This window comes from Solea solea, chromosome 16, assembly GCF_958295425.1.
Source record: "Solea solea chromosome 16, fSolSol10.1, whole genome shotgun sequence".
Lineage (NCBI taxonomy): Eukaryota > Metazoa > Chordata > Actinopteri > Pleuronectiformes > Soleidae > Solea > Solea solea.
In genome coordinates this window covers 16102460-16124181 of record NC_081149.1, presented here as the reverse complement: position 1 = coordinate 16124181, position 21722 = coordinate 16102460, and the positions used below count along the sequence as shown (strand labels likewise).

The following is a 21722-nucleotide window of genomic DNA, read 5'->3' as shown; positions in this document are numbered from 1 at the left end:
AGCCAGGAGCGACATGTACTATTTTTAACACAAAATAATCACAACCATAATAGCATGTAGCTGAGTTTACTGGTATCAAAATATTTTAAAACAACAACAACAACAACAACAACTAAATATATATATATACAAACGTTTAGAATAATGTGTGCGTTAGAATGAGTATATCACGAAGTTAATCGCCGATTCGCGATCAACTCCCCCACGTTTGATTGGTCGAGCCTGTGGGGTTGAGAAGAGGAGGCGGAACTAAAAACGGAACCAAACTTTTCTGGTTTATGGGAATGTGATAAGGTTCCTGATGCTGTTATGTTATTGAAGTCACTGGCACTGAGTGCCTGCACTCTAACAAGAGCTGCTACTTTCCTCAAATCTGGTACGTCAAGCTTCCTTTTTCTCTTTCTTCCATTCTTCCACACCAGCTAGCATGTTAGCCTGTCAGAGTGTCATGTTTACCTCTCGTGTTCGTTGTGAGATGAGCTCAGCAGAATCCTCCTCCTACACTTACATAATCCCTGTAGCTGCTGCTGGTGCAGCCATGTCAGTCCAGACCAGTGCGTTAACTGCAAGGTGACACATTTCGTTTGTTCAGTTAGCATCCAAGCTAACGTGGTTTGTTGTTGAGTAAATAAACAACTTGTCGTGTCATGTGAGAGCACGCTGATAGGCTTGCGAATAATCGTTATTTTAATAATCGAATCATAGGTTGATTATGTTCCTAATTATACGATTTAATTGTACGTTGTTTGGTTCATTAAATGTCAGTCTAGACAATGAGAACCTTCTGAAAAACAAATAAATATTCCTCAAAGTATTAATATTTAAGAATCTAACTAACAAACTAAAGATATCAGAGGACGTGTTTGTATTTATTTATTTATTTTTCAAACAAAGCAAAACAACTGAATGCATCATCAAAATAGTTAGCGATGAATCATCTGTTGGTTAATTAGTTATTGGCCTCAAATACAAAGAGTTACATGACTTAGAAGTAGCTCATGGCGAAGAGGAAAGGAATTGGGCTTGTAACCGGAAGGTCGCTGGTACAACGCCCCTGAGCAAGGCAACCAATCCCCCATTGCTCCCGGCTTGTGTGTGTGTTCACTACTGATAGTGTAGTACACGCTCATTCTCACTAATGGGTGTGTGTTCAAAAATGACAAATTCTAATAATTCTTCTTGTCATGTCACTAACCTTTGTATCTCTCACATATTAACTCGTGTAGCACCAGTGGGCGTCCAGGAAACTGCTCTCCTTCACATCGCAGTGAGGAAGTCTTCCCTGGTGGAACAAGCAAACATGAGGATTGAACTTGTACCAGCTCTCAGTGACAACTACATGTACCTGCTGATCGATGCGGACTCCAGAGAAGCAGCTGTTGTTGACCCCGTCGAGCCAATAAAGGTTTTTTACATTCAATATTCATGCTGTAGTACAGTATACACCACTGTGAAGCTTTTGTACATGTGTGGTTGTCCATGATATTACTTAATATAACAATAATAATGATATAATAACAGTCTGGAACTTGTGTGTATGTAATAAGCGAAAGTGCCCCATTAAGTCACAAGACGAACGCTCTAGAGCGTTAAAAGCATTAGGAAATGCCTTACTGGCTGCCATTCATTTGTGGCCTCTAAGCAAAAATATAAATAAAAAAAAATGTATTGTTTCTAAAGGAGTGTCTTTCTTGTAGAGAAAAGTGATGCAGTGTCCTATAAGATGCCCTTGTAACTTAGTTTCCTTTCGATCTTTGTGATAGAAAGTGATGCCATGCTGTAAAGGATGTCCCTGTATAGGTATACATAGATGTGTGAGAATGTGGGAAATTATACACTAGTGGTAAAAGCCCCACTGGTGCCCAATAGGTGCCCTTTTAATGTTCACCCCTGCCCCTCGAAATGTCTCTGCACGCCACTGATGATCAGTAATTAATGTCCATGACATAGATCAATCAACTAAACACTGCAAAGTTTCACTAAGTTGTATTTCTTCCTTCAACAGGTTGTGGAGGCTGTTAGAAAACATGGCGTAAAACTCACTACAGTTTTGACTACTCATCACCACTGGTATGTTACATGTTGTGTTTCATTTTATTAATACACTGGTTACTATAGTCATAGTACTGTTCTAGACAAATGGGCTAACCCATCAACTAAACATGCTTGAAAATGTGTAACAATACATTGATTTTCATTCATTCAAGTATGAGTAATCTTAGTAAATCACCAGTGACTAGGCTTGGTTGTAGATCCCTGAAAATCTTTCACCTTCTATCAAAGTGACTGCTTCAATTGTCAGTAAGCTTCTGTGGCGTGTGGCAAGTTCAGTTACTCCGGGTTGAACATATTCAGATAAATAAACACATCCTTTTCTCTCCTTAGGGATCATGCTGGGGGAAATGAGAAGATGGTGAGGCTAATGCCAGGACTTAGAGTCTATGGAGGAGATGACCGAGTTGATGCTCTCACAAAGAAAGTCTCTCATTCCCACAGTTTCAAAGTAAGACCACCAAGTCACGTATCCCATGATTCAAATGCAAGTCACGGATGACTGGTGCTTTCCTCACTTGGTGTCATTCTTTTCCCAGGTTGGATCACTCAATGTCAAATGCCTTTTTACACCATGTCACACGACAGGTCACATCTGCTACTATGTGACAAAAGAGAATTGCAGTGAACCACCAGCTGTTTTCACAGGTATGTCCAATCACATTGACCTTTAGAACACATGATTGGAACAAGTAAATAGCATTACAGCATAACAGATTAAAGCATTTAATCAAGAGCACATTGACCAATCACAATTTACTGTATGCAGCCTCTGTGACATTTCAATCCTTAGTCATGTGCGACGTTTAAAGTGCGATCTACACAGATAGGAGGAGTTTTGGGGGTGGCTGACTAACAGGTCCAATAACAACATTTCTTGTTTATGTATAATAAATATCTTAAGCAATGCAGTGTGATAAATCGAGTGCAAGAAATCCATTCTGTTATCTGTTTTGTTTCTTAATAAATACATTTTTGAGCAGACATGTGACATGGCACATTGTTGTGATGACCTCAGCACTTTCAGCTGCTTTACACTGCAGTTTTGCCATTCACTCACACTTTAATACAGTGCATCTACTGTATGTGCAGCGCTTTTTTTAATCACTGAACTTTCAAACCCATTCACATACATTGGCATGTAGACCAGCAGAGCCAGGAATCAAACCCACAAATTCAAGCTGAAAGACGTCTCGCTCTATCGCTGAGCTACCGTTGTAAAATCCATATTGTTGGTTTAATATATACTCTATACACTGTGTGTACTGTGCTCTGTTATTAGTAACTCGCTATGTTTCTGTACGACTGTTTATCTCCTTGCAAAAGTCAAACTCCACCATCTCTTTGTTTTTGTGTGTTGTTGTTGTTCTGTCTGCAGGGGACACACTGTTTGTGGCGGGTTGTGGTAAATTCTTCGAGGGCACAGCAGAGCAGATGTACAGAGCCCTGATAGAAACTCTGGGACGCCTGCCTCCTGAAACAGTAAATCTGCTATACATTACAATTATATATGTACTCCATCCATAGATGTCAGTGTACACGGTAATAATAAGAAATGCTAGCACAACACTTGATACGTTAGTGACTCTTATGACTAGTGATTTATTAGTGAAACCGTGGATTTAAAAGTGCAATAGTCTGAGAAAAAAATATAATGAAGCTGTTGGGTTTGACTGACTAACTGTGTTGTTTGTTTTGTTTGTTTATCCGTTGAAGCGTGTGTACTGCGGTCATGAGTACACGGTCAGCAATCTGAAGTTTGCTCGTCATGTGGAACCAGACAATGAAGTCATTCAGAAGAAGCTAGCATGGGCAAAGGTATTTAATTCAGTCATTGCCTCACTCCGATGATTAATATGATGATTAATACAAATAAGATTAATATGCAAGTGTGTGTGTGTGCATGGTGTTTATAGGAGAAAAGCAGCAATGGAGAACCTACTGTTCCGTCCACTTTGGCAGATGAATTCACCTTTAACCCCTTCATGCGAGTAAAGTGTGTACAACCTGATTAACCCCTACTTATTTCTGAAGTTTGTAGTTGGTTTAGAGCCAATTACACTTAATGTTCCCTCCTCACTGACTCTTATTTTCTCATGTTTATTTAGAGAGAAGTCTGTCCAAGAACATGTAAAGCAGACCGAGCCAATCGAGACCATGAGAAGTCTCCGCAAAGAAAAAGATGGCTTTCGTGTGCCCAAAGAGTGACTCCCAATTCTTTCATGCTGACTGCAAGTTATGACAATACTCAAGAAAGTATCTGCAAATCCTGTATTCACTTTCAGTTAAGGAACAAGGTTTTGACCTCTCTGTTCAGCACTAATGTGTTCTGGTTGTTGTTGTTTTTGTATTTCTTTTGTTTGGCAGCGTTAAGGAATATATGGCCATAAATTCAATGCTTAAAATTGGCAACAATTTTTTTAATTTCTTCATTTTTTTTTTTTTTTTTTTTTTTTTTTTAGAATATACGTATCTAATATTATTTTGTAATATATTGATGTATAAAATTTAGTCTTGTTGACGTTGAAACAAAACAGGGCACTCTTTCTTTTATTCATTTATTTTTATATTTCCATTGCAGTTGAACTACTTCAGCAGTGCTACTTACACCTAAATACACCAGACTCCTCTGTTAAATATTAAGATTTTATAACTTTCCCTGGTAATTGTTGGCGATTAACCCACGTGTTTAGGATTGCACACATTTTAATTTAGGAAGTCTTTTTAACTGATATACAGTTCGGCCTTGTTCAGCTTGATTCTTGTGTCGGGCGTCTCTTCCTGTGACGGCACTCTGACCAATCAGTGGCCGGCAGTCTGGCGACCAGTCTGTCACACATAACATCACCTCAACTTCTAAGTGGTACCGAGCCGGTGGAAATACGCCACAAACAACTTGTCTAATTTAGCCTCACGACCACAGGCATGCCATGAGACCTCCTGGAACCTGGAACTCCCCAACGATTGTAGTTCTCAAAGTTGTTCTGTTCCACCTTGAATCAGCCTAGCGACTGTTGTTAGGACACATTCAAGTTACAATGAGCATTGCCCACATTGCACAGAAGTTAAATTGCTGAGTTTCACCTCAAACTTTCAGACCTGAAAAAGTCTGAAAGAGGTGAAACATCTTCAGGAAATCTAGTAGTCCAGTTGCTACTGATTCAATGACGAACGGGATTCTCATTAACCACAGAAAGGTTTTGCTCGTTTAATTGGAACACATATGTAATAAATCCATGTATTACTATAATATAAACATACTCATGTTCATAACACAGGTAAAATGTGTTACTCTTGCCTAAGATGGTGGGAATTCCATTTCACATTAAGCGAAGGCCTGAGTGCAGTAGTTAAACATCAAAAAGGGAGGTCAACTTCGTGCCACGTCGAGATGATTACAAGACGTTCTTGTAGTGTCCACAAATGACTTGTGTTTGAGCATTGACAATGTTTGGATTTATAAAAGACCAACTTAATTTAGCTTTTAATGCTGAAATGTTGCTATATTGATTCTGGTATGGTATAATATTGCTATGATAATGTTGTAAATATGAAAGCACAGGTACAGTACTTATGGTCTAGTTATTTCTTAATGCTATTCACAGCTGTCAGTTTGAAAAATCCAATGTTCAGAATCCTCACTTCTAAATAATGTATGCAGTTCATTCACTTATGTCTTACTCAATCAGTAAATTTGTTGAAATACTGCTAATTGTGTTTTTTTGTTTAATGTAGACTGTTTTTTTTTGTATGTCAGTTCTGCTCTCAGTGGAGGCATCAGACTGGATTTGGACTTAAACGTCCACTGTGCAGCATTTTGGAGGAATGTTTTTGACAGAAATTGAGTAGACTACCCACACTGTAAGTGTGTAGAAGGTGCAGCCACTTTGCCGCAGCTGCTCGTTGACCTTCAGTCACAGCTTGATGTCGCCCGGGTCAGGTTTTCACAGTGTGTGAAAAGCTTTGACCCTTGGACTTGCACATGTTCCTGGATGTCCCTCGCTGTCATGTCTGGGCACAGAGCGTAACCAGGGACATGTTCCATGGCCCCTAACTCCATCTCATGTATGTAGTGCACTTACCCCAGTCTACCCATGATAAACCTAGAGGACATCAATCAGATTAAAAGCTTGAAATATCCATAATAACGATGGTATTGACCGTTTTTTAGGCTGAAATTAAACATTATTTTAAAGACCCTTATGTATTAATTGTTAAACAATAGTGTCATCAGTACTTAAGAGGAGCAAAGTCAATTTGCTCCTGATTTGAAACCTTTAAATCAGTGGTGGGTACAGAATGTGGCTAATGAGTCTGGATGAGTATTGTTTTAACGTAGTAGCCTATTGAATTGATATGGAGAAATGTCAAATAAACCACATATAAGAAGACAGAATAATACAAAAAAAACAACAGTCTTCTATGTTCAGATATGTTCCTGACAGATGTCTTCTTGTTTTTTAGTTGAGCTCAATTATGGAATCCAAAGTGCTATGTTGTTCCCTTTACAATGAAGAGAACCAGTTGTGAGTTTGCTCAAGTGTGCGTCACCAATGAGTGATCGGGGAAATGTCAATGCTGCAGGCAGGACAGCTGGTCAGTACTTTCATAAGTGTTTTGGAATTATTGGAATTTTCTATTGTCATTATCATTAAATCATTCATTGATTTAACTGGATGTTAAACAACAGTAGTGAACACACACACAAACCGGACGCAGGAACAGTGAGCAATGGGGGATTGGGTGCCTTGCTCAGGGGTACCCCAGCCCTTGGCCCTTCCCAGGATTTGAACCAGCTATGTTTATTGACAGATAACTAAACAATTGTTGTAAAATTGGCTAAATATCAAAATTCTGAAGAATAAAATAAAAAACAAACAAACATGGCAGTGTGATTTAATCTTTGAATAGTGAAAACTCAGTGTTACGTATCACATTTGGACCAAGGGTTAACTCTATACTTTTAATTTATTTAGTAATGGTAATTCATATTAGGAAATTCGCATCTTTGAATAAGAATATAGGGTGAATAATAGTTTGAAAGTTCCCGGTTCGATTAAAATGTCTTGGATTTGACCTGACATGCTGCCTGTATGCGAGTGTGTTGTTGTCGCGATAACTTCCTGCTTTGAAGTCAGAAATTCAGCACAACGATGACTCCCCTCAGCCTCACGAGTAAAAACAGAATAGCCGGACTCTGCTTCACTCAGGTAACAGGAGGTTTTTCCTATTCTCGTGCAAACAATGTATTCGATCATTAGTGTTTGAGCTGCAGACAATCTTAGCCTGATTTGAAGGTTGTTTTAACGAGTCTGCAGTGAACAGCAGTATTTTTTTTTTTTTTTTAAATCTGTGTTTATTCACAATATTAACAAAAAGCGAAGAGGGCATTGATGACAAGTAACACAAGTGATTGATTTGTCTCCAAACGAACAGTAAGCGTCGCGCACGGTGGTGCGCATGCGCGAGTGTGGTGGCGCCATGAAGGTAAAGGTGATCTCCATCCTTGAGGATAACTACATGTACCTGATCATAGAGGAGCAGACTAAACAGGCGATAGCGGTGGACCCTGCTGTACCTCACCGGGTAAGACAAGCACGCAGGGATGGATCCTCATTCTTGTGCATCTCAGATGTTTGTGGTGGTGACTGCAGGGACTTTACTCAAATCTGGAGTGGGTCAAAAGTGGACCCACAAAGTCAACCATGTGACCACACTTGTTATATTTATGTGTTATGTGTTTATGTTGCATGTGCTTATCTCACAAAATAATTCGAATAAAAACAATGATCAAAAAAACAATAAAGAAATTAAGATAATTTATTTCAAGCATTGTTTAAAACTGGTTTTACTCCGAGTTCTCCAGTTTCCTCCCACAGTCATGAGGGTCATGTCAAAAACATGCAGATTTGGGGATCAGGTAAATTGGACACTCTAAATTCACTCTAAATAGGTGTGAGTGTGAGAGGGAATAGTTAATTGTCTCTATGTTGACCTGTGATGGACTGGCGACCTGTCCAGAGTGTAGCCCGCCTTTCGCCCTGTCTGCTGGGATTGGAACCAGCGTCCTCCGTGGCCCTTATGTGGAGGATAAAGTGGTAGAAGATGATCTCGAAGACTCACTCACTTAAAATAAAATCAGTTGACCATAACAATACACATCCAAAGTCACTGATAACACATGGTCACACTAACAAATTATACACTTTAATTGTTAAAGTTTGAATGGAGTAAATTGTTCATCCTAAATATACATTTTTTACAATAGTTGCTTTTTTTCCCCAGCTGCTTGAAATTGTCAAGAGAGAGGGCTTGTCTCTGACGTCTGTTCTCACCACACACCATCACTGGTAAGAACAGATTATTGGTGTAAAAAAAACATAATCCCCAAAACAGACCAAAGCAAACGTAATAAGTGCACCTGTGCTCACTGAGCAGGGACCATGCTCGTGGGAACGAGTCACTGCTGAAGGAGGTTCCTGGACTGAGGGTGTTTGGGGGCGATGATCGGATTGGGGGTCTGACTGATAAAGTGATCGACGCTCAGGAACTCAAGGTGCCCACAAAGTAACAGGAGTAAAATCTCGTTTTTTTTTTTTAAATCAGCACAGTAATTCATTCTCTCTCTCTGTCACATTGTCTTTTTTTGATGTTTTGTGTTTTGTCCATTTGCAGTTTAACTCAATCAATGTGAGATGCCTGTTTACTCCCTGCCATACCTCTGGTCACATGTGCTACTTTGTGTGGGAGGATGAGTGCACTGACGCCCCTGCTGTGTTCACAGGTCTTTTGTCTATAAACATAAAAGTGCTGGTGAAACAGTTGTCATTTGATACATGCAGGTTTTTTTTACCAGCACACTTCACCCACTGCGTTACAAGGCAAAAACAGAGCTATTAAACCTTGTTGACCAGCACATTTGCTTTCTCCTTGTAGTGCAGTATGAGTTGGGCTGATCACTGTGTTTGTTGCTGTTGTTAGGGGATACGCTTTTTATTGGTGGATGTGGCCGGTTTCTTGAGGGTACGGCAGAACAGATGTACCACAATCTGATCCAGGTTCTGGGCTCCCTTCCTCAAGACTCGGTCAGTGGGATTTTCTTTTTTTTTGTGTTATTTGCTGCTGCTGCCACAGTGTGAACTGCAGCTGAGTTTGACCTCAGATAAGAGCTGGAGTGAGACTGAGTCACACGAATGAATAAATAGCACGTACAATGGAGGGTTTGATTTCAGCTTGGCTCAAAATCTACTTGTGTGTGTGACTTGAACTCATGCTTTTGTTGTCCTGTAGAAGATATTCTGCGGACACGAGTATACCATTAAGAACCTGAAGTTTGCCATGCTGGTTGAACCAGAGAACGAGAAGGTTAAGGAGATGCTCAGCTGGGCCAGGGTAAACTGTTTAATTTAAACTTGCTTAAGAATATTTCCAGGTTTTTGGTTTTTTTTTTTACTGTTGACAAGAGTTCAAACCCAGTCTCTCCTTGCCCCAAACCCAGTGGATTACATTAAAGATGTAAATCTTACTAAAACCTAATAAAAATAGAGTTTTATTGATGTATGCCCTGCAGCAGGATAATAATATCAATATGCTACTTTATTTGCTGATTGAATATTGAATATTGTCTTAAATGTAATAAATAATCTCTCTTACATTATTATTTATTTGTTGAATAGCCGGACTATCTTTTGTCTGCAGGCGAGAGATGATGACGACAAACCCACTGTGCCATCTACCCTAATGGAGGAGTTTGATTACAACCCCTTTCTTCGCCTCTCGTGTGTTTGTATAATTACATTTCATTCTAGTGCTAGGGCTAGTGTTGCTTCAGGAGAGGACTTTATTATGTATACTCCTTACAGCATAGTCTACTCTATTTAATAGGCTGCTGAAACAGGCACAGCTTCTGGTGAGCGAATTTCGCAGGATGTCAGTCAAAGTGGCTTCTTGAATTAACAAGTTTCCTGCCGGAGTTTTGTATCATATCACACTTTGTTTCAGTCCTAATTCATTCTCTTTCTTTCCTGTAGGGAGGAAGGAGTGCAGAAGTTCACAGGGAAGACCGATCCCATCGAGGTGCTGAGGGTCCTTCGAAAGGAGAAGGACAAGTTTAAGAAGCCAAAGGAGAGACTTCCTCCCCACGCCATGCTGGCTTTGGAGTGGGGGCTTCTACGACCCTGAGTTCCATTTTCAGAGCTTGCATCATCTGTCATCTATCTGCTATATTTCATCTATCAAGGAGGTAATGGTTTGAAAGACGGAAGCAAGGCAAATGCCTGCAGAGTCAGGCTGTGTGTATACTTTCCAGTGGTTCTTTTTTCCAACTTTTGCAGTTGAACGCTAGATAACTACAAATAATTTACTAAAGACTTAAGTGTCTGTCATTGAGACAGCATTTAGGACAGGTAGCCTATATGATAAAGTTAGAAACTCCGCCACATGGGCAGAAAAGACAAGAGAGTACATGACTATAAATGTGACTTAATGCTTTCTCTCTGGACTTAACCTCGTCTCTTTGCCAAACAATAATTGTACGACAGAATCAAGATTCAATAAAACATATCAGTCTGAATCCATCTTCTGTTGGAAAGAGTCATCACATTTCACAAAAATCCTTTCAACATTTATTTATATATAAATATGTATGCATGTGTACTAGGAATTATATTTTGTCCATTAGCTCACATTTTCAAAATGTGAGTTTATTAAAAAATTTCCAAGGATGATTAATGGTGCTGGGGCTCTTTGTCAGACATTACACATAATTTGGTTGATCTTAGATATAAGATCTATTAATCTAGGCTCTCACGATATCGGATCAGCTTTTGGTCTACCTTTTAAAGGTTTTATATTCAGCAGTGTCCACATAACCCTTCTCTCCGCTCCCTCAACAGTCTTGGCATAGTAGGACGGCTCTGTAATATTATATCACCACTTCATAGTGAGTCCATTGACCATCTTCTCTACTGTATGGTATTGTGTGTGCAGCAGCTCCTTGGCTCTCTCCTCCCCCACGCTGTGGAGCCATAATTGATATAGCTCAGCCACACGCGTGTCATCTTCTGGTGACTGGGTGCACTCTGCATGGTAAAGCTCCTCAACCTTCTGGAGAACATCCTTTTGGTTCTGACCAGGTGAGGCCTTCACCTGTCCACCACCATTTAGACATCCTGATTATTAACACATAGGAGACAAATTACTGCAGTTGCAATAAGCAAAAAGCTACAAAAATACAGGCACATTTTTAGAAATTCTTGATTGTGTGTCTTCTTCTTACCTGATGGACAGGCCATAACTTCAACAAAGTCGTAAGGTGACTTGCCCCTCTTGAGTTTCTGCACCAGGTTCTGGATGTTACGGAACCCATATGTGGAAGCAAAGCTGAGCAGGACTTCTCCATCCTTCTCAAGTGTCACTTCCTGGAAGTCTTTATTTCTGCGGCAGAGGGGTTGGGAATACGGGGGCATTACACAGAAACAATAGAAGACAGAAGACAAGTACGTTGGTGCAATTACTTATTTCATTTATACAAATGAACATTCTAAAAACAATGAAGCAGGATACTTGATTGGTGACATAATTGTGCATGACTCATGTGAAAAGCTTTTGAATGTTTATAACAAGCACTGCAACTTGATTTATAATGAATTACATTGTAACTAATCCAGAATGCACAATTATTTTGAATTATTAAGTGCTGTTGAGACAAACTAACCTGAGGGTCTTGTACGTGAGTTCCTGCACTTCCTCTCCAAATAGCTGCTTGGCAGCATAGGTGAAGACATGATGGAGGTAACCCCCTGATCCACTCCCAGCATGACTCAGGAACTCATCCTCACTAACATTAGTGAACCTGTTAAGTGAAATGATTAGAATAAGTTCAACTGTTGTTCTGGTAAAAAGTAGCAACAGGCTAACAAAAAAACAAAAATGCACAGAACGTACAATGTTTCCAGGGCTGCAGGCTCCAAATCATTAAGGGACACATCTTTCTCCTCCAGCATTTTCTGAACCTCTCCTTTATGACACAATGGGAAATACAAATGAGATACATTTATATTCATACACACTAGCAGCATCATGGGGTACATACACTACCTGAGGTGATGACACAGTCCACCTCTCTGGTCTCAGCTTTACTTAGGTAGAAGTCTGACCTTGATGCTTCAAGTTTCTTGTCAAAGCAAGGCATTACAGCCACATGATAGATCTGCTGTGGACTTAGGCCCTAAAAACACACAATAAACACCTCAATGGCTGCTCATCTTTTTCATATATCTACATATATTCATAGCGGCCATCCACCAGCAGTGGATAAGTTCACCTTCCCAATTTGCCTAGATACTAAATCTTTAACAAACCTTACCTGTTGTTCAGCAAAATAGCCCTTAACCAGTGAACCCATCATTTGCTGGGGGGAGCGGGTTGTACTTATGTATGGAAGGATAAACTCTCCATGTGTCTTCTCTGCATAACATATCCAACCTATGTAAATCAGACACAAACACACAAATAATAACAAAACTACATCTGACTGATTGTCTTTGGGCAAACAAAATAAATGTGTTGAGAAAAACATTTATAAATTAAGTTTTATTCAATTAAAGGTTTGTCAATAAATTAACAGTGTTTCTCTTTCTTGATTGGTTGGTGATAGGAAATAAGAAGGGTAAATGATTATAACATGTAACACAGGCCAGGACGTTCAAGGCTTTTAGTGGAATACCTGGACAAGCAGATGTCAACATCGGCAGGGTTTTTTTGTCCTGCTCCTTCCTCTGGAACCGCTCCACAAACTCTCTCTGACTCTCCAGCAGACTGAAGGTCCGGCTGAAGCTTGTGTCGAACACATGATGGACCCCTGAAAAAAACAGAAGAAGCTATCATGCATCTTCAGGGGTGACTCCCTGCCTAAATCAAACCATCCCATTGTCATTTTATGTTTTACTTTATATACTATAATTTGAAAAGTAACATTTGAACTCACCAATGCCTTTGAAAAAAGTAGTAAGTCTCCTGCCTGCCTCACTACTGCTGAGATTATAGGATGCTGCAAGAGAGGCTCTGGACTGTGGCGACACAGACACCACGACAACCTTCTGCTCAGTTGCAGTTGCCTGAGAAACAAAATTATTGAAATCATTAGTAATGCTGCAAAAGCAATCTTGTCCAGAATCATAATAATCAAAACTTGAAACACATGTATCTAACTATACCTTGTTATTCTGCAGCACTTTAAAGAGTTCCTCGTGGCTCTGTTGTGTGATGAGGACACTCTCGGCAGAGGTGATGCAGCCACTGCAGGCCAAACAGTCATTCAGTGTGATTTTTGCTTTTTCAAGTTTCTTCTTACCACCATCCTGTGAACAAGCAAATGTGATTCAAGTGCATTATTTCAGCTTTCATCGTCTACACATATATTTTGTTTTAGAATCAACACTCACAGGGTTGACTTGGATGTAACTTCCATCATCTTCTATTTGAATTCTGGCCACCGATCTTCCCTGTTTCTTCTCTACTTTGACAGGTTTGACACATTCCTGAAAAATAGGTTCAACAAAAACATGTGTAAAACAAACTACAAAATACTGGTGCTGGGTTTTATTAATAGATCTGAAAAACAAGATTTTACAATACAGTTAAAAACATCATTCCCATTCCTGTTATGGGCAATTTGTTAAGGAATCAGTGTTTTTGAAGCTATATAGCCAATGAGGTAAAAGAGAAATCTAATTTCAATACAGTATTTGTATTCTATGCTTAAGATTCAGATCTTGATCTTAATTATGACCACACTACACAGTGCCTAAGACAGGACAACACATACACATTACCATGTAACAGGAAACAAAACAATAGGTGGAATAGATATGGGGTGAAACGATGCTTTTGAACTGATTCAGCAGCATGTTTGCAAAGGTCAAAGAGGACAGAAAATGCCAGGTCAAAAACAGTGAAATAAAACTCAGAATTGCCAATGACGCCAATTATAACACCGGGCCATGAACTACAGAGAAGAAACTATAGCCAACTAGTGTCTGGCATATTTAGACAAGTTTCGTAATATTTATGTCAAAGTCAAATAAACATCTTAAACGTTGCCACAGGGATATTCAATTAGAAATGAGTAGCTGCAGTAGTATATTACACTTTAAAAATAAAATTTTAACATAGCAACTAAAGGCACAGGTTTATTTTATAGGGGTGATAATAGAGCTAAACTTAGCAACAGGCTAAGTGCACACGGGCATTACATCATTTCGCCTTTAACAGCCCAGACGAGACATTATTCGGTTCCTTGTGTAGCTTTGACTGCTCCTTTTTACTGTTCAACCTCATCACGACGTGAATATGTGGTCTTATCTGCGAGTAAAACGTATATACTACCTGAGAGGGAGTGATAAAGTCATCCAAATCCGTCAACTGTAGTACACCGCTAAAGTGCGACGCCATTCTTACTGCCGTAAAGTGATCGTTGTTTACTTTTTGTGTCGTGAATAGCTGGATCTGGTTGATTCAGCTGTCATCTCCCTCGTAATGATAGAGAACACGACATTGGACCTGATGATTCATGTTTTACCTTTTCAAGCCTTTATGCATTAATAAATAATGACCACACAAACGGAGTAAGTCTTTTTTTGTTCTCCTTTCCTTTCGTTCTCCTTTATTTTTGTATTTAAATTGTGTGGGTTTTTTTTATTGTATGTTGTATTTCCATGTTTTTTGTATCTATAACCGTACAAATGCCTTACAAAGTTGTAAATGTGAAGTTTAAATAAATAAATAAATAATAAAAATATCGCTCACGTGTAATACTACAACAGGAACAACAACATCGTTTTGGCATGTGAGAGAAAACAAAATCAAACTTTAGATATGATATAAGAAGTGCATTTCTCAAAATAAATCAATAACATACATTATCTGTAAATTAACATTTATCCCACATAAAACCTAAAGCAATATAATACACATCCAGTCTTGTATAAAGTACCTAAAAAGGATACTTGAGTAAGTATCTTATCAGAAAATAACTTGTAGAAGCAGAAGTCACTTTTTATATTAGTTAAGTAAAAGTCTTAAAGTTTATGACATTTACTATACTTAAGTACAGTGTCCACTGGTCCTATCTTTCCAAGACTACTTCTATGTAGCTTATTCCTCTTTTGTAAGTCGCTTTGGATAAAAGTGTCTGGTAAATGCTTAAATGTAAATGTAAGTATCAAAATTAATTTTCTGATATAAAATGTACTTAAGTTTACTTAAGTAAACAGTATTTAAAAAGGTGAGGGGGAATGATGGTAGCTCAGTGGTAGGGCGAGATGTCTTTCAAATGGAATGGTGTGAGTTCAATTCCTGGCTCTGCTAGTCTATATATGTCCTTGAGCATACACTTCACCCCATGTTGAAGCACGTGAATGGCAAAACTATAGTGTAAAGTAGCTCATCAAGACTAGAAAAGCTTTATATAAATACAGACCATTACCAACTCTTCTTCTTCTGATTTTATTTGGTAGTAACTAGTAACAAAAATAGTATGTAGTGGAGTAAAATTACACTATTTATTCAGGGAATGTGGAGTTGCTAGAAACATTAATTACAAAGTACAGATACGTGAATTTTTACTTAAGTACAGTAACAGAGTATTTGTACTTTGTAATATTATAACACTGTAAATACATCAACTCAAGAGAGTTATAAGTGAACATTTTAAAGGTCGATGTGCTGCCTTCTCTGCCAGTGAAAAGACACAGGCGCTCTTTTTGTTGTTATGACTACGGGGTCGTAAATCCGCCATGTTTTCCATCCGCGCAGCAGCGTTGCGACAGGGACGGAGAATTCGAACGACATGAGTGTAGAAAATAATCATACGGCAGAAACAGAGAGTGAGCAAACGGATAACGGCACCGAGACAATCACCATTCAGACAACACTGGGAGATGAAGGTAAGCACTTTACAACAACTCTACAAAAACAGTTTTTACTTGCTGCGTTTAGGCCATCGTGAAATGTTGCTAACAGCTAGCTGCCTCTAGCAACATTGGCTAGTTTGCGTTCTCACTGCATATCAGTGTCCGGCAGTGTTTACAAATGTTGCCATCGGCTAGCTGGTAGCTTGCAGCATTCACGCCGCAAAACGGTGTCTCATGCAGAATGGTTTTGTTTGTGTGCCCTCAGATGAAGATGTGCACAAATGTGGACGTTGTCAGTCCGAGTTTTCCTCGCTGGAGGCTTTCATCCAACACAAGCTGCACCAAAGCTGCAGGCGAGAGACGAGCAGCCTGGGTGACAACCACGAGGTATGAGCAGTGATGCTTTGTTTTGTATATGAACAAATTTACAACTTAACAAATGTTAAAATGTGTGTTTTGGTAGGTTGCTGACGCCAATGTATCAACTTCCTCTGAGGTGAAAACATCATTAGATGAGCCAGGGGAGATCACTAATGGTAAGGACGGCATTTAACGACTTATTATTATGCCTCGTATTAGATATGACACACTTACCTGGGTCAACTGTGCATTGGAGATATTTGGTGGATGAACAGGATTAGAAATGAGCGTATTCGTGGGACAGCTCAGGTTGAATAGTTTGGAAATACAGTAAGAGAGGCCAGGTTCAGCTGGTTTGGTCAGTGTAGAGGAGAGAGTGATTATATTGGACACAACTTGTTGATGATGGAGCTGCCAGGCAGGAGGAAAAGAGGAATACTGTCCATGGATGTTGTGAAGGATGACAGTTGTTGTAACGGAAGCCTTATGCAAGGCTAAAACACAAAACTACATAACACGGTAGAGTTTCAAAAATTAACTCTAAGGAAAAGCTCAATGTTGAAGCTGTCAATCATGACTGCTGTATTTAGATCCAGATTTCCTTTTGCTTGGTGTACCTAATTAGTGTGTATCCATACCCATCTCTTTTCTTTAGCCTTTTGAAGAGTCATCGTAAACACATGGCTGTGTTAAAAATTTTTTTCGTTTTGGGGGTTTGTAATCTAGGCAAAACACAAACATAGAATGTAATGAATGATTGTTTAATGCACAAAATGCAGGGAAACTGACAGCAGATAAAATGGCTTGTTCCAGTTTTTGCTTATCCAGTCCTCTGCTCAAAACTACCTTATCAGGATACCCAATAGTTAATTGACAAAGCATCAAATTTAAACTTTTTAAAAGGTTGGCCATTTAATAATACTACATGTTATCTTTGTTTAAAAATGCTTCACTTCAGCATTACATTCTTATTATGCCTATTTGTACACAGATGAAAGCAGTGGTCAGTTGGGTCGAGGTCGCAGGAAGAAAGTCACTGCTCATAAAGTCCCTGACCAGTCTGATGGAACAGAAGGATCCACATCTGACAATGCAGACAGTGAGAGGCCTGTTTACAAAGTCAACCCAGAGGGACGTTACATTTGCCAACTTTGTGAAAAGACATTTAAAACAGTGAGTCACACATTTCATTTGGGTGTCTTAAAACATGTTATTGTTTTACATGAGGTACATGGGATTTTCTGGTTGTTGCGAGGCAGGTTGTTTACTACACTGCATGTTGCTGCTGTTGATTCTCAAATAACCCCCTGTTTTCTTTTCTCCCAACAGAGCAACATCTTGAGAACGCACATAAAAACCCACAGTGACCAGAAGAACTTCTCATGTGACCTGTGTGAAACCTCCTTCCGTACTAAAGGTTCCCTGATTCGCCACAACCGCCGTCACACTGGTACAGAGTGGAACATAGGAACTGTTTTTTTAAGTAGATTGGAAACTTACATTTATCTTTGACCTAATAATCAAGCTGTTCTCTTTCCTTGCTCTCTTGTAGATGAGCGGCCGTATCGCTGTACTCTCTGTGGCCAGTCCTTTAGGGAGTCGGGTGCCCTCACCAGACACCTGAAAGCTCTCACACCATGCACAGAAAAGATCCGCTTTGTACAATACAAGGAAATCCTGGTCAGCAAAGATGGAATACAAAAAGGTCAGATTTATGTGGATAAAATTGTCAAACTATTTTACTAAAGCACATAGTAATGCATTTAAATGTAGATTCCGAATACCTGACGTGACAGTTTAATGAATCGCAAACTTTTTGTATATTGTACAGGTGTTGACGGTGTCCATGCTGCAGTGGATGGCCAGGAAGAGGTAGTGGTTGTGGAGCAACAGCCTGAGGAGCAGGAGCAGGAGCAGGAGCAGGAGATGGTGGAGGCTCAGACTGCTGTTGTCCGTGTGGTAGAGGCAGGTTCTCAAGAGGTCCTTCACCAGGTCCACTTCACAATGGAAGTGGATGGAACAACAACGGAGCAACAGGTGAGTTTCCTTAAAGTGCTTTTGGTTAATTTTTGTTGTTTTGTTTTGTCAATGAGATTTTGATATGAAGTCATTTTGCTGCATGTCACATTCACCCTGTTCTCTTTATCTGTTGATCTCCACTTGTCCAGGTGGTTGTGGAGCAGTCTCAGGCAGAAGCCCTGGCTGCAGCTGCAGCAGCCGGTGACAGCCTCATCTGCCAGGCCATCATCAACTCTGGCATTGCACTAGAGACTGAGGAAACGGTGGTTGAGGAGACCTTAGAGGAAACTGAAGAAATCAATAAAGAGGTTTCTGACAGTCCTGATGTTGATGAAGATATGACAGAGATCCGGATTAAAGAAGAGTTAGAAGAGATGCCGTCATTGGTAGGAACAACTGTATAATGAAACTTTTTTGTTCGATCACTTATTTGCACACACAGTTTCTTTAGCAGTCTTCCTTCCTCTGTTTCTTTTACAGGAAGAAGATGGAGATGGTCAACCATTAAAACTGTACACATGTCCACACTGTAATCGCTCCTTCAAGGGAGTGAACTATTTCCGCTTTCATGTTAAGGGCCATGTAGGTAAGTCCACCATAAGTAATGGAGACTCACGGCATCACGTTAACTCCCAAAAATAGCTATTTGTGGGACACTGACTTTTTGTTTATCTAAAAATAAATATAATAAATGTTTTTCAGGTTATAAGCCCTTTAAGTGCACACTCTGCCCAAAAGATTTTCTGACTGGTTACCTGCTGAAGAAACACATGGAAGTTCATGTCAGTGAGAGGAGATATAAGTGTGGCGAGTGTGGTAAACTGTACAAAACTGTTGGACATGTCCGTGAGCACATGAGGGCCCATTCTGATGAGAGACCCTACAACTGTTCCAAATGTAGCAAAGGATACAAAACCAAGGTGATCTGAGTGTAATTCACTGGTAATAGTTTGTGTTGTATTGAATTTTCTCTATTGTTTTTATTTGTTTTACTTATCTTACACAAATATGCATCCTATCCTTGCCCAGAATGCTTTGCAGGTGCATCAGCGGACTCATGGTGATGAGAAACCCTACGTGTGTCAGTTCTGCTTGAGAGGTTTTCGGGAGAAAGGTTCTTTGGTGCGACATATTCGCCATCACACCGGGGAGAAGCCTTTTAAATGCCCAAAGTGTGGGCGGGGCTTTGCTGAGCATGGAACCCTCAATCGGCACATGCGAGCCAAAGGTTAGGTGTGAACGTTTAGAATCAAAATAAAATCACTGTAAATCTTCCCATGTGTTGTCAGTGAATTAACTAGTGTTTTATATTTCCACCAGGAGGCTGCCAGAAGGACGATTCCAGTGACCAGCAGGTTACAGTAATAGAGGAGCAGGTGTCGACAGACAGCCTCGCTACAGCAGCCATCATCTCAGAGGATCCTCATGCCGTCCTGGTGGAGTTTTCCTCTGTGGTGGCAGACACACAGGAGTATATCATCAAGGTGAGAGCAAATGTTTCTTCTCCTTCTCCACTGCAATTAATCAGAGGAAAAACAACACTGACAAAACTGTTGCTGTACAGCTGCATGTCGATGAAAACATGGCTGTAGACGCCCACAAAATGATTGCACATACTTAAAGGTCTGTTTGTCTGCAGACAAACAATAGGTTGCTGGTTGAAGATTCCAGAATAGGCTCAATTATTTACTTTCCCCGAAGTTTCATACTATATACCTGTATTTTGTCATAGAATAATTTACTGAAAACAAGATTAAAGGTGCTCTGCTCTCTAACCTTTGGTGATTTTTGTTGTCGATTATGTCATTGTCCCTCTGTTTGATCTTCATAAACAGTCATTGTTATTGATTTTATTTGTCACATTCTCTAGACTGAAACGGAGGAGGAAGTACAGGAAGAAGAGGTCACACTCATTCAAGATGGTCAAAATGAGGTCAGCATACATGATTACATTCACACACTCTCACACACATATGAGAGCATCTTGATACAGAAGCTTTATAATGTAACTCTAACCATAACCTAGCCACAATTCAAATATAAGCCCTAAACTGCCTTATTAGGACCAGATTTGGTCTCCATGAAGACTAAAAGTCCTGACGAGGTCAGTGTTCATGCCAGAAAACGTCCTAAAGAGACAACAAATCCGTGCACTCACTCACAAATGAGAGCATCTGTATACAGTAGCGTCATAATACATGTTAAATCTTAAGTTTGGTTGAGTGAAGATATAAACATCAGCATCTTGAGTAAACACTTTTTATTGTGATATTTTGTGGCTATTTTCATATCAAACCTCCACCTGGCAGATGGGAAACCACATCATGAAAGTGGTCCAACGAATTGTCAGCCAATCACGTGGTGCCGGCGGCACAGGCAGCCATCAGATCATCGTGCGCAACGTGGGGGCAAACGAGGAAGGTCCGACCATCTCCGACTGTGGTGACACCATCACCATCGCTACACCTGAGAGCCTGACGGAGCAGGTTGCCATGACCCTGGCCTCTGCCATCAGCGATGGCACTCTGCTGGCCACGTCGGGCACCGTGGAGACGGCAGACGGAACAGTTACTATGGTGACCACAGAGGAAGCAGTGGAGGAGGAAATACATGTGGTGCAGCAGCAAGAGGAGTATGTTATCACCTCCCCAGAGGAAGTGGAGATTCAGACTGTCATTGTATGATAAAAGTGGACACGAACTGTGGGCTCTACTGTACCCGTGGAGCAGAGTATTAATGACTGTGTATGAGATTCATCATGTGTGATATTCGAGTACAAAACAAAGGCCAAAGTGTTAATAAGTTATAAACCTTTAAATTAAATGTGCACAAGGACGAGGTCTGTCACATGCTTTGATTTTTGATTGGTTTAGTGAAATGAGGCACTGCATTTGACTGCATTAGCCAACTATTGAACTAACTCATTTGTGAGGTTTTCACTCTTGAATGTCTGAGTAGTTTTATATTAAATTTCATATTACATAAGTAAAATAACATTTTCTTATACTACCTAGAATGGCATCATTTCACTTAGTCATTCGGTTCTTTTAATGTCCCGTTTGTCTACAGTATGTTTTTAGACTCGTCTCCATGGTGAGGGGCGGTGTCCTCCTAAAGGTCTTATCTGTGGCTGCATGTCTGAGGATTTTTAGGGAAATTAAATTCCCCATGAAACATTGTTGCAGTTCTAAGATGGTCATCAAAATTCATCCTTCTAGCATGGCAGATACTAGACGCAGAAATGTGCTCAATTTACTAAAGCAGAGTTCGCATCAAATAAATACTGCTATTTTGTTTAAAAAAAAACAAACGTTGACTGCAGGTTATCTTTGTTGATGCTGTGTTTGTTCCAGTGATAACTGACCTTTCAATATGTTA

At 39.8% G+C, this 21722-nt stretch overlaps 4 protein-coding genes across 6 annotated transcripts; 3 read left to right on the top strand and 1 right to left on the bottom strand.

Annotated features, from left to right (window-relative positions):
• The first annotated feature begins 215 nt into the window (after window positions 1-215).
• On the top strand, window positions 216-5764 carry LOC131475944 (hydroxyacylglutathione hydrolase, mitochondrial-like). Its single transcript, XM_058654341.1, has 9 exons — window positions 216-376; window positions 1227-1405; window positions 2006-2070; window positions 2386-2503; window positions 2592-2700; window positions 3431-3534; window positions 3769-3870; window positions 3969-4048; window positions 4161-5764. The coding sequence occupies exons 1-9, from the start codon at window positions 310-312 to the stop codon at window positions 4258-4260; spliced, it is 924 nt and encodes a 307-aa protein (XP_058510324.1). The 5' UTR covers window positions 216-309; the 3' UTR covers window positions 4261-5764.
• Window positions 5765-7122: 1358 nt separating this feature from the next.
• Window positions 7123-10628, top strand: LOC131476078 (hydroxyacylglutathione hydrolase-like protein). Of its 2 annotated transcripts, none has more exons than XM_058654553.1 (9): window positions 7123-7262; window positions 7489-7638; window positions 8338-8402; window positions 8491-8608; window positions 8728-8836; window positions 9034-9137; window positions 9343-9444; window positions 9751-9830; window positions 10083-10628. In XM_058654553.1, the coding sequence occupies exons 2-9, from the start codon at window positions 7513-7515 to the stop codon at window positions 10231-10233; spliced, it is 855 nt and encodes a 284-aa protein (XP_058510536.1). In that variant the 5' UTR covers window positions 7123-7262; window positions 7489-7512; the 3' UTR covers window positions 10234-10628. The 2 variants fall into 2 exon arrangements, with proteins under 2 accessions (XP_058510536.1, XP_058510537.1); XM_058654554.1 differs by having other exon boundaries at window positions 9751-9834.
• A 36-nt stretch (window positions 10629-10664) lies between these two features.
• On the bottom strand, window positions 10665-14556 carry narfl (nuclear prelamin A recognition factor-like). Its single transcript, XM_058654552.1, has 11 exons — window positions 14440-14556; window positions 13497-13592; window positions 13269-13412; window positions 13040-13169; window positions 12779-12913; window positions 12419-12537; window positions 12151-12280; window positions 11998-12070; window positions 11768-11905; window positions 11330-11487; window positions 10665-11222 (listed from the first exon to the last, which is right to left on the bottom strand). The coding sequence occupies exons 1-11, from the start codon at window positions 14503-14505 to the stop codon at window positions 10981-10983; spliced, it is 1431 nt and encodes a 476-aa protein (XP_058510535.1). The 5' UTR covers window positions 14506-14556; the 3' UTR covers window positions 10665-10980.
• A 1294-nt stretch (window positions 14557-15850) lies between these two features.
• On the top strand, window positions 15851-21665 carry e4f1 (E4F transcription factor 1). 2 transcript variants are annotated; one of them, XM_058653924.1, is made up of 14 exons: window positions 15851-15998; window positions 16231-16352; window positions 16429-16501; window positions 17317-17498; window positions 17655-17775; window positions 17878-18030; window positions 18157-18362; window positions 18494-18730; window positions 18825-18930; window positions 19047-19264; window positions 19374-19572; window positions 19668-19828; window positions 20215-20277; window positions 20654-21665. In XM_058653924.1, the coding sequence occupies exons 1-14, from the start codon at window positions 15902-15904 to the stop codon at window positions 21026-21028; spliced, it is 2313 nt and encodes a 770-aa protein (XP_058509907.1). In that variant the 5' UTR covers window positions 15851-15901; the 3' UTR covers window positions 21029-21665. The 2 variants fall into 2 exon arrangements, with proteins under 2 accessions (XP_058509907.1, XP_058509906.1); XM_058653923.1 differs by having other exon boundaries at window positions 19665-19828.
• Window positions 21666-21722: the final 57 nt, after the last annotated feature.

Coding starts and splice junctions, on each gene's coding strand:
- LOC131475944 (XM_058654341.1), top strand. CDS start 310: ATGTTATTGAAGTCACTGGCACTGAGTGCCTGCACTCTAACAAGAGCT. Junction 2,504..2,591: donor CTCATTCCCACAGTTTCAAA/GTAAGACCACCA, acceptor TTCTTTTCCCAG/GTTGGATCACTCAATGTCAA. Junction 2,701..3,430: donor ACCACCAGCTGTTTTCACAG/GTATGTCCAATC, acceptor TTCTGTCTGCAG/GGGACACACTGTTTGTGGCG.
- LOC131476078 (XM_058654553.1), top strand. CDS start 7,513: ATGCGCGAGTGTGGTGGCGCCATGAAGGTAAAGGTGATCTCCATCCTT. Junction 8,403..8,490: donor CTCACCACACACCATCACTG/GTAAGAACAGAT, acceptor CTCACTGAGCAG/GGACCATGCTCGTGGGAACG. Junction 9,138..9,342: donor GCTCCCTTCCTCAAGACTCG/GTCAGTGGGATT, acceptor GTTGTCCTGTAG/AAGATATTCTGCGGACACGA.
- narfl (XM_058654552.1), bottom strand. CDS start 14,505: ATGGCGTCGCACTTTAGCGGTGTACTACAGTTGACGGATTTGGATGAC. Junction 12,281..12,418: donor GCTATTTTGCTGAACAACAG/GTAAGGTTTGTT, acceptor GTGTGTTTTTAG/GGCCTAAGTCCACAGCAGAT. Junction 12,071..12,150: donor GGACTGTGTCATCACCTCAG/GTAGTGTATGTA, acceptor TGTGTCATAAAG/GAGAGGTTCAGAAAATGCTG.
- e4f1 (XM_058653923.1), top strand. CDS start 15,902: ATGAGTGTAGAAAATAATCATACGGCAGAAACAGAGAGTGAGCAAACG. Junction 19,573..19,664: donor TCGGCACATGCGAGCCAAAG/GTTAGGTGTGAA, acceptor TATTTCCACCAG/GAGGCTGCCAGAAGGACGAT. Junction 20,278..20,653: donor TTCAAGATGGTCAAAATGAG/GTCAGCATACAT, acceptor TCCACCTGGCAG/ATGGGAAACCACATCATGAA.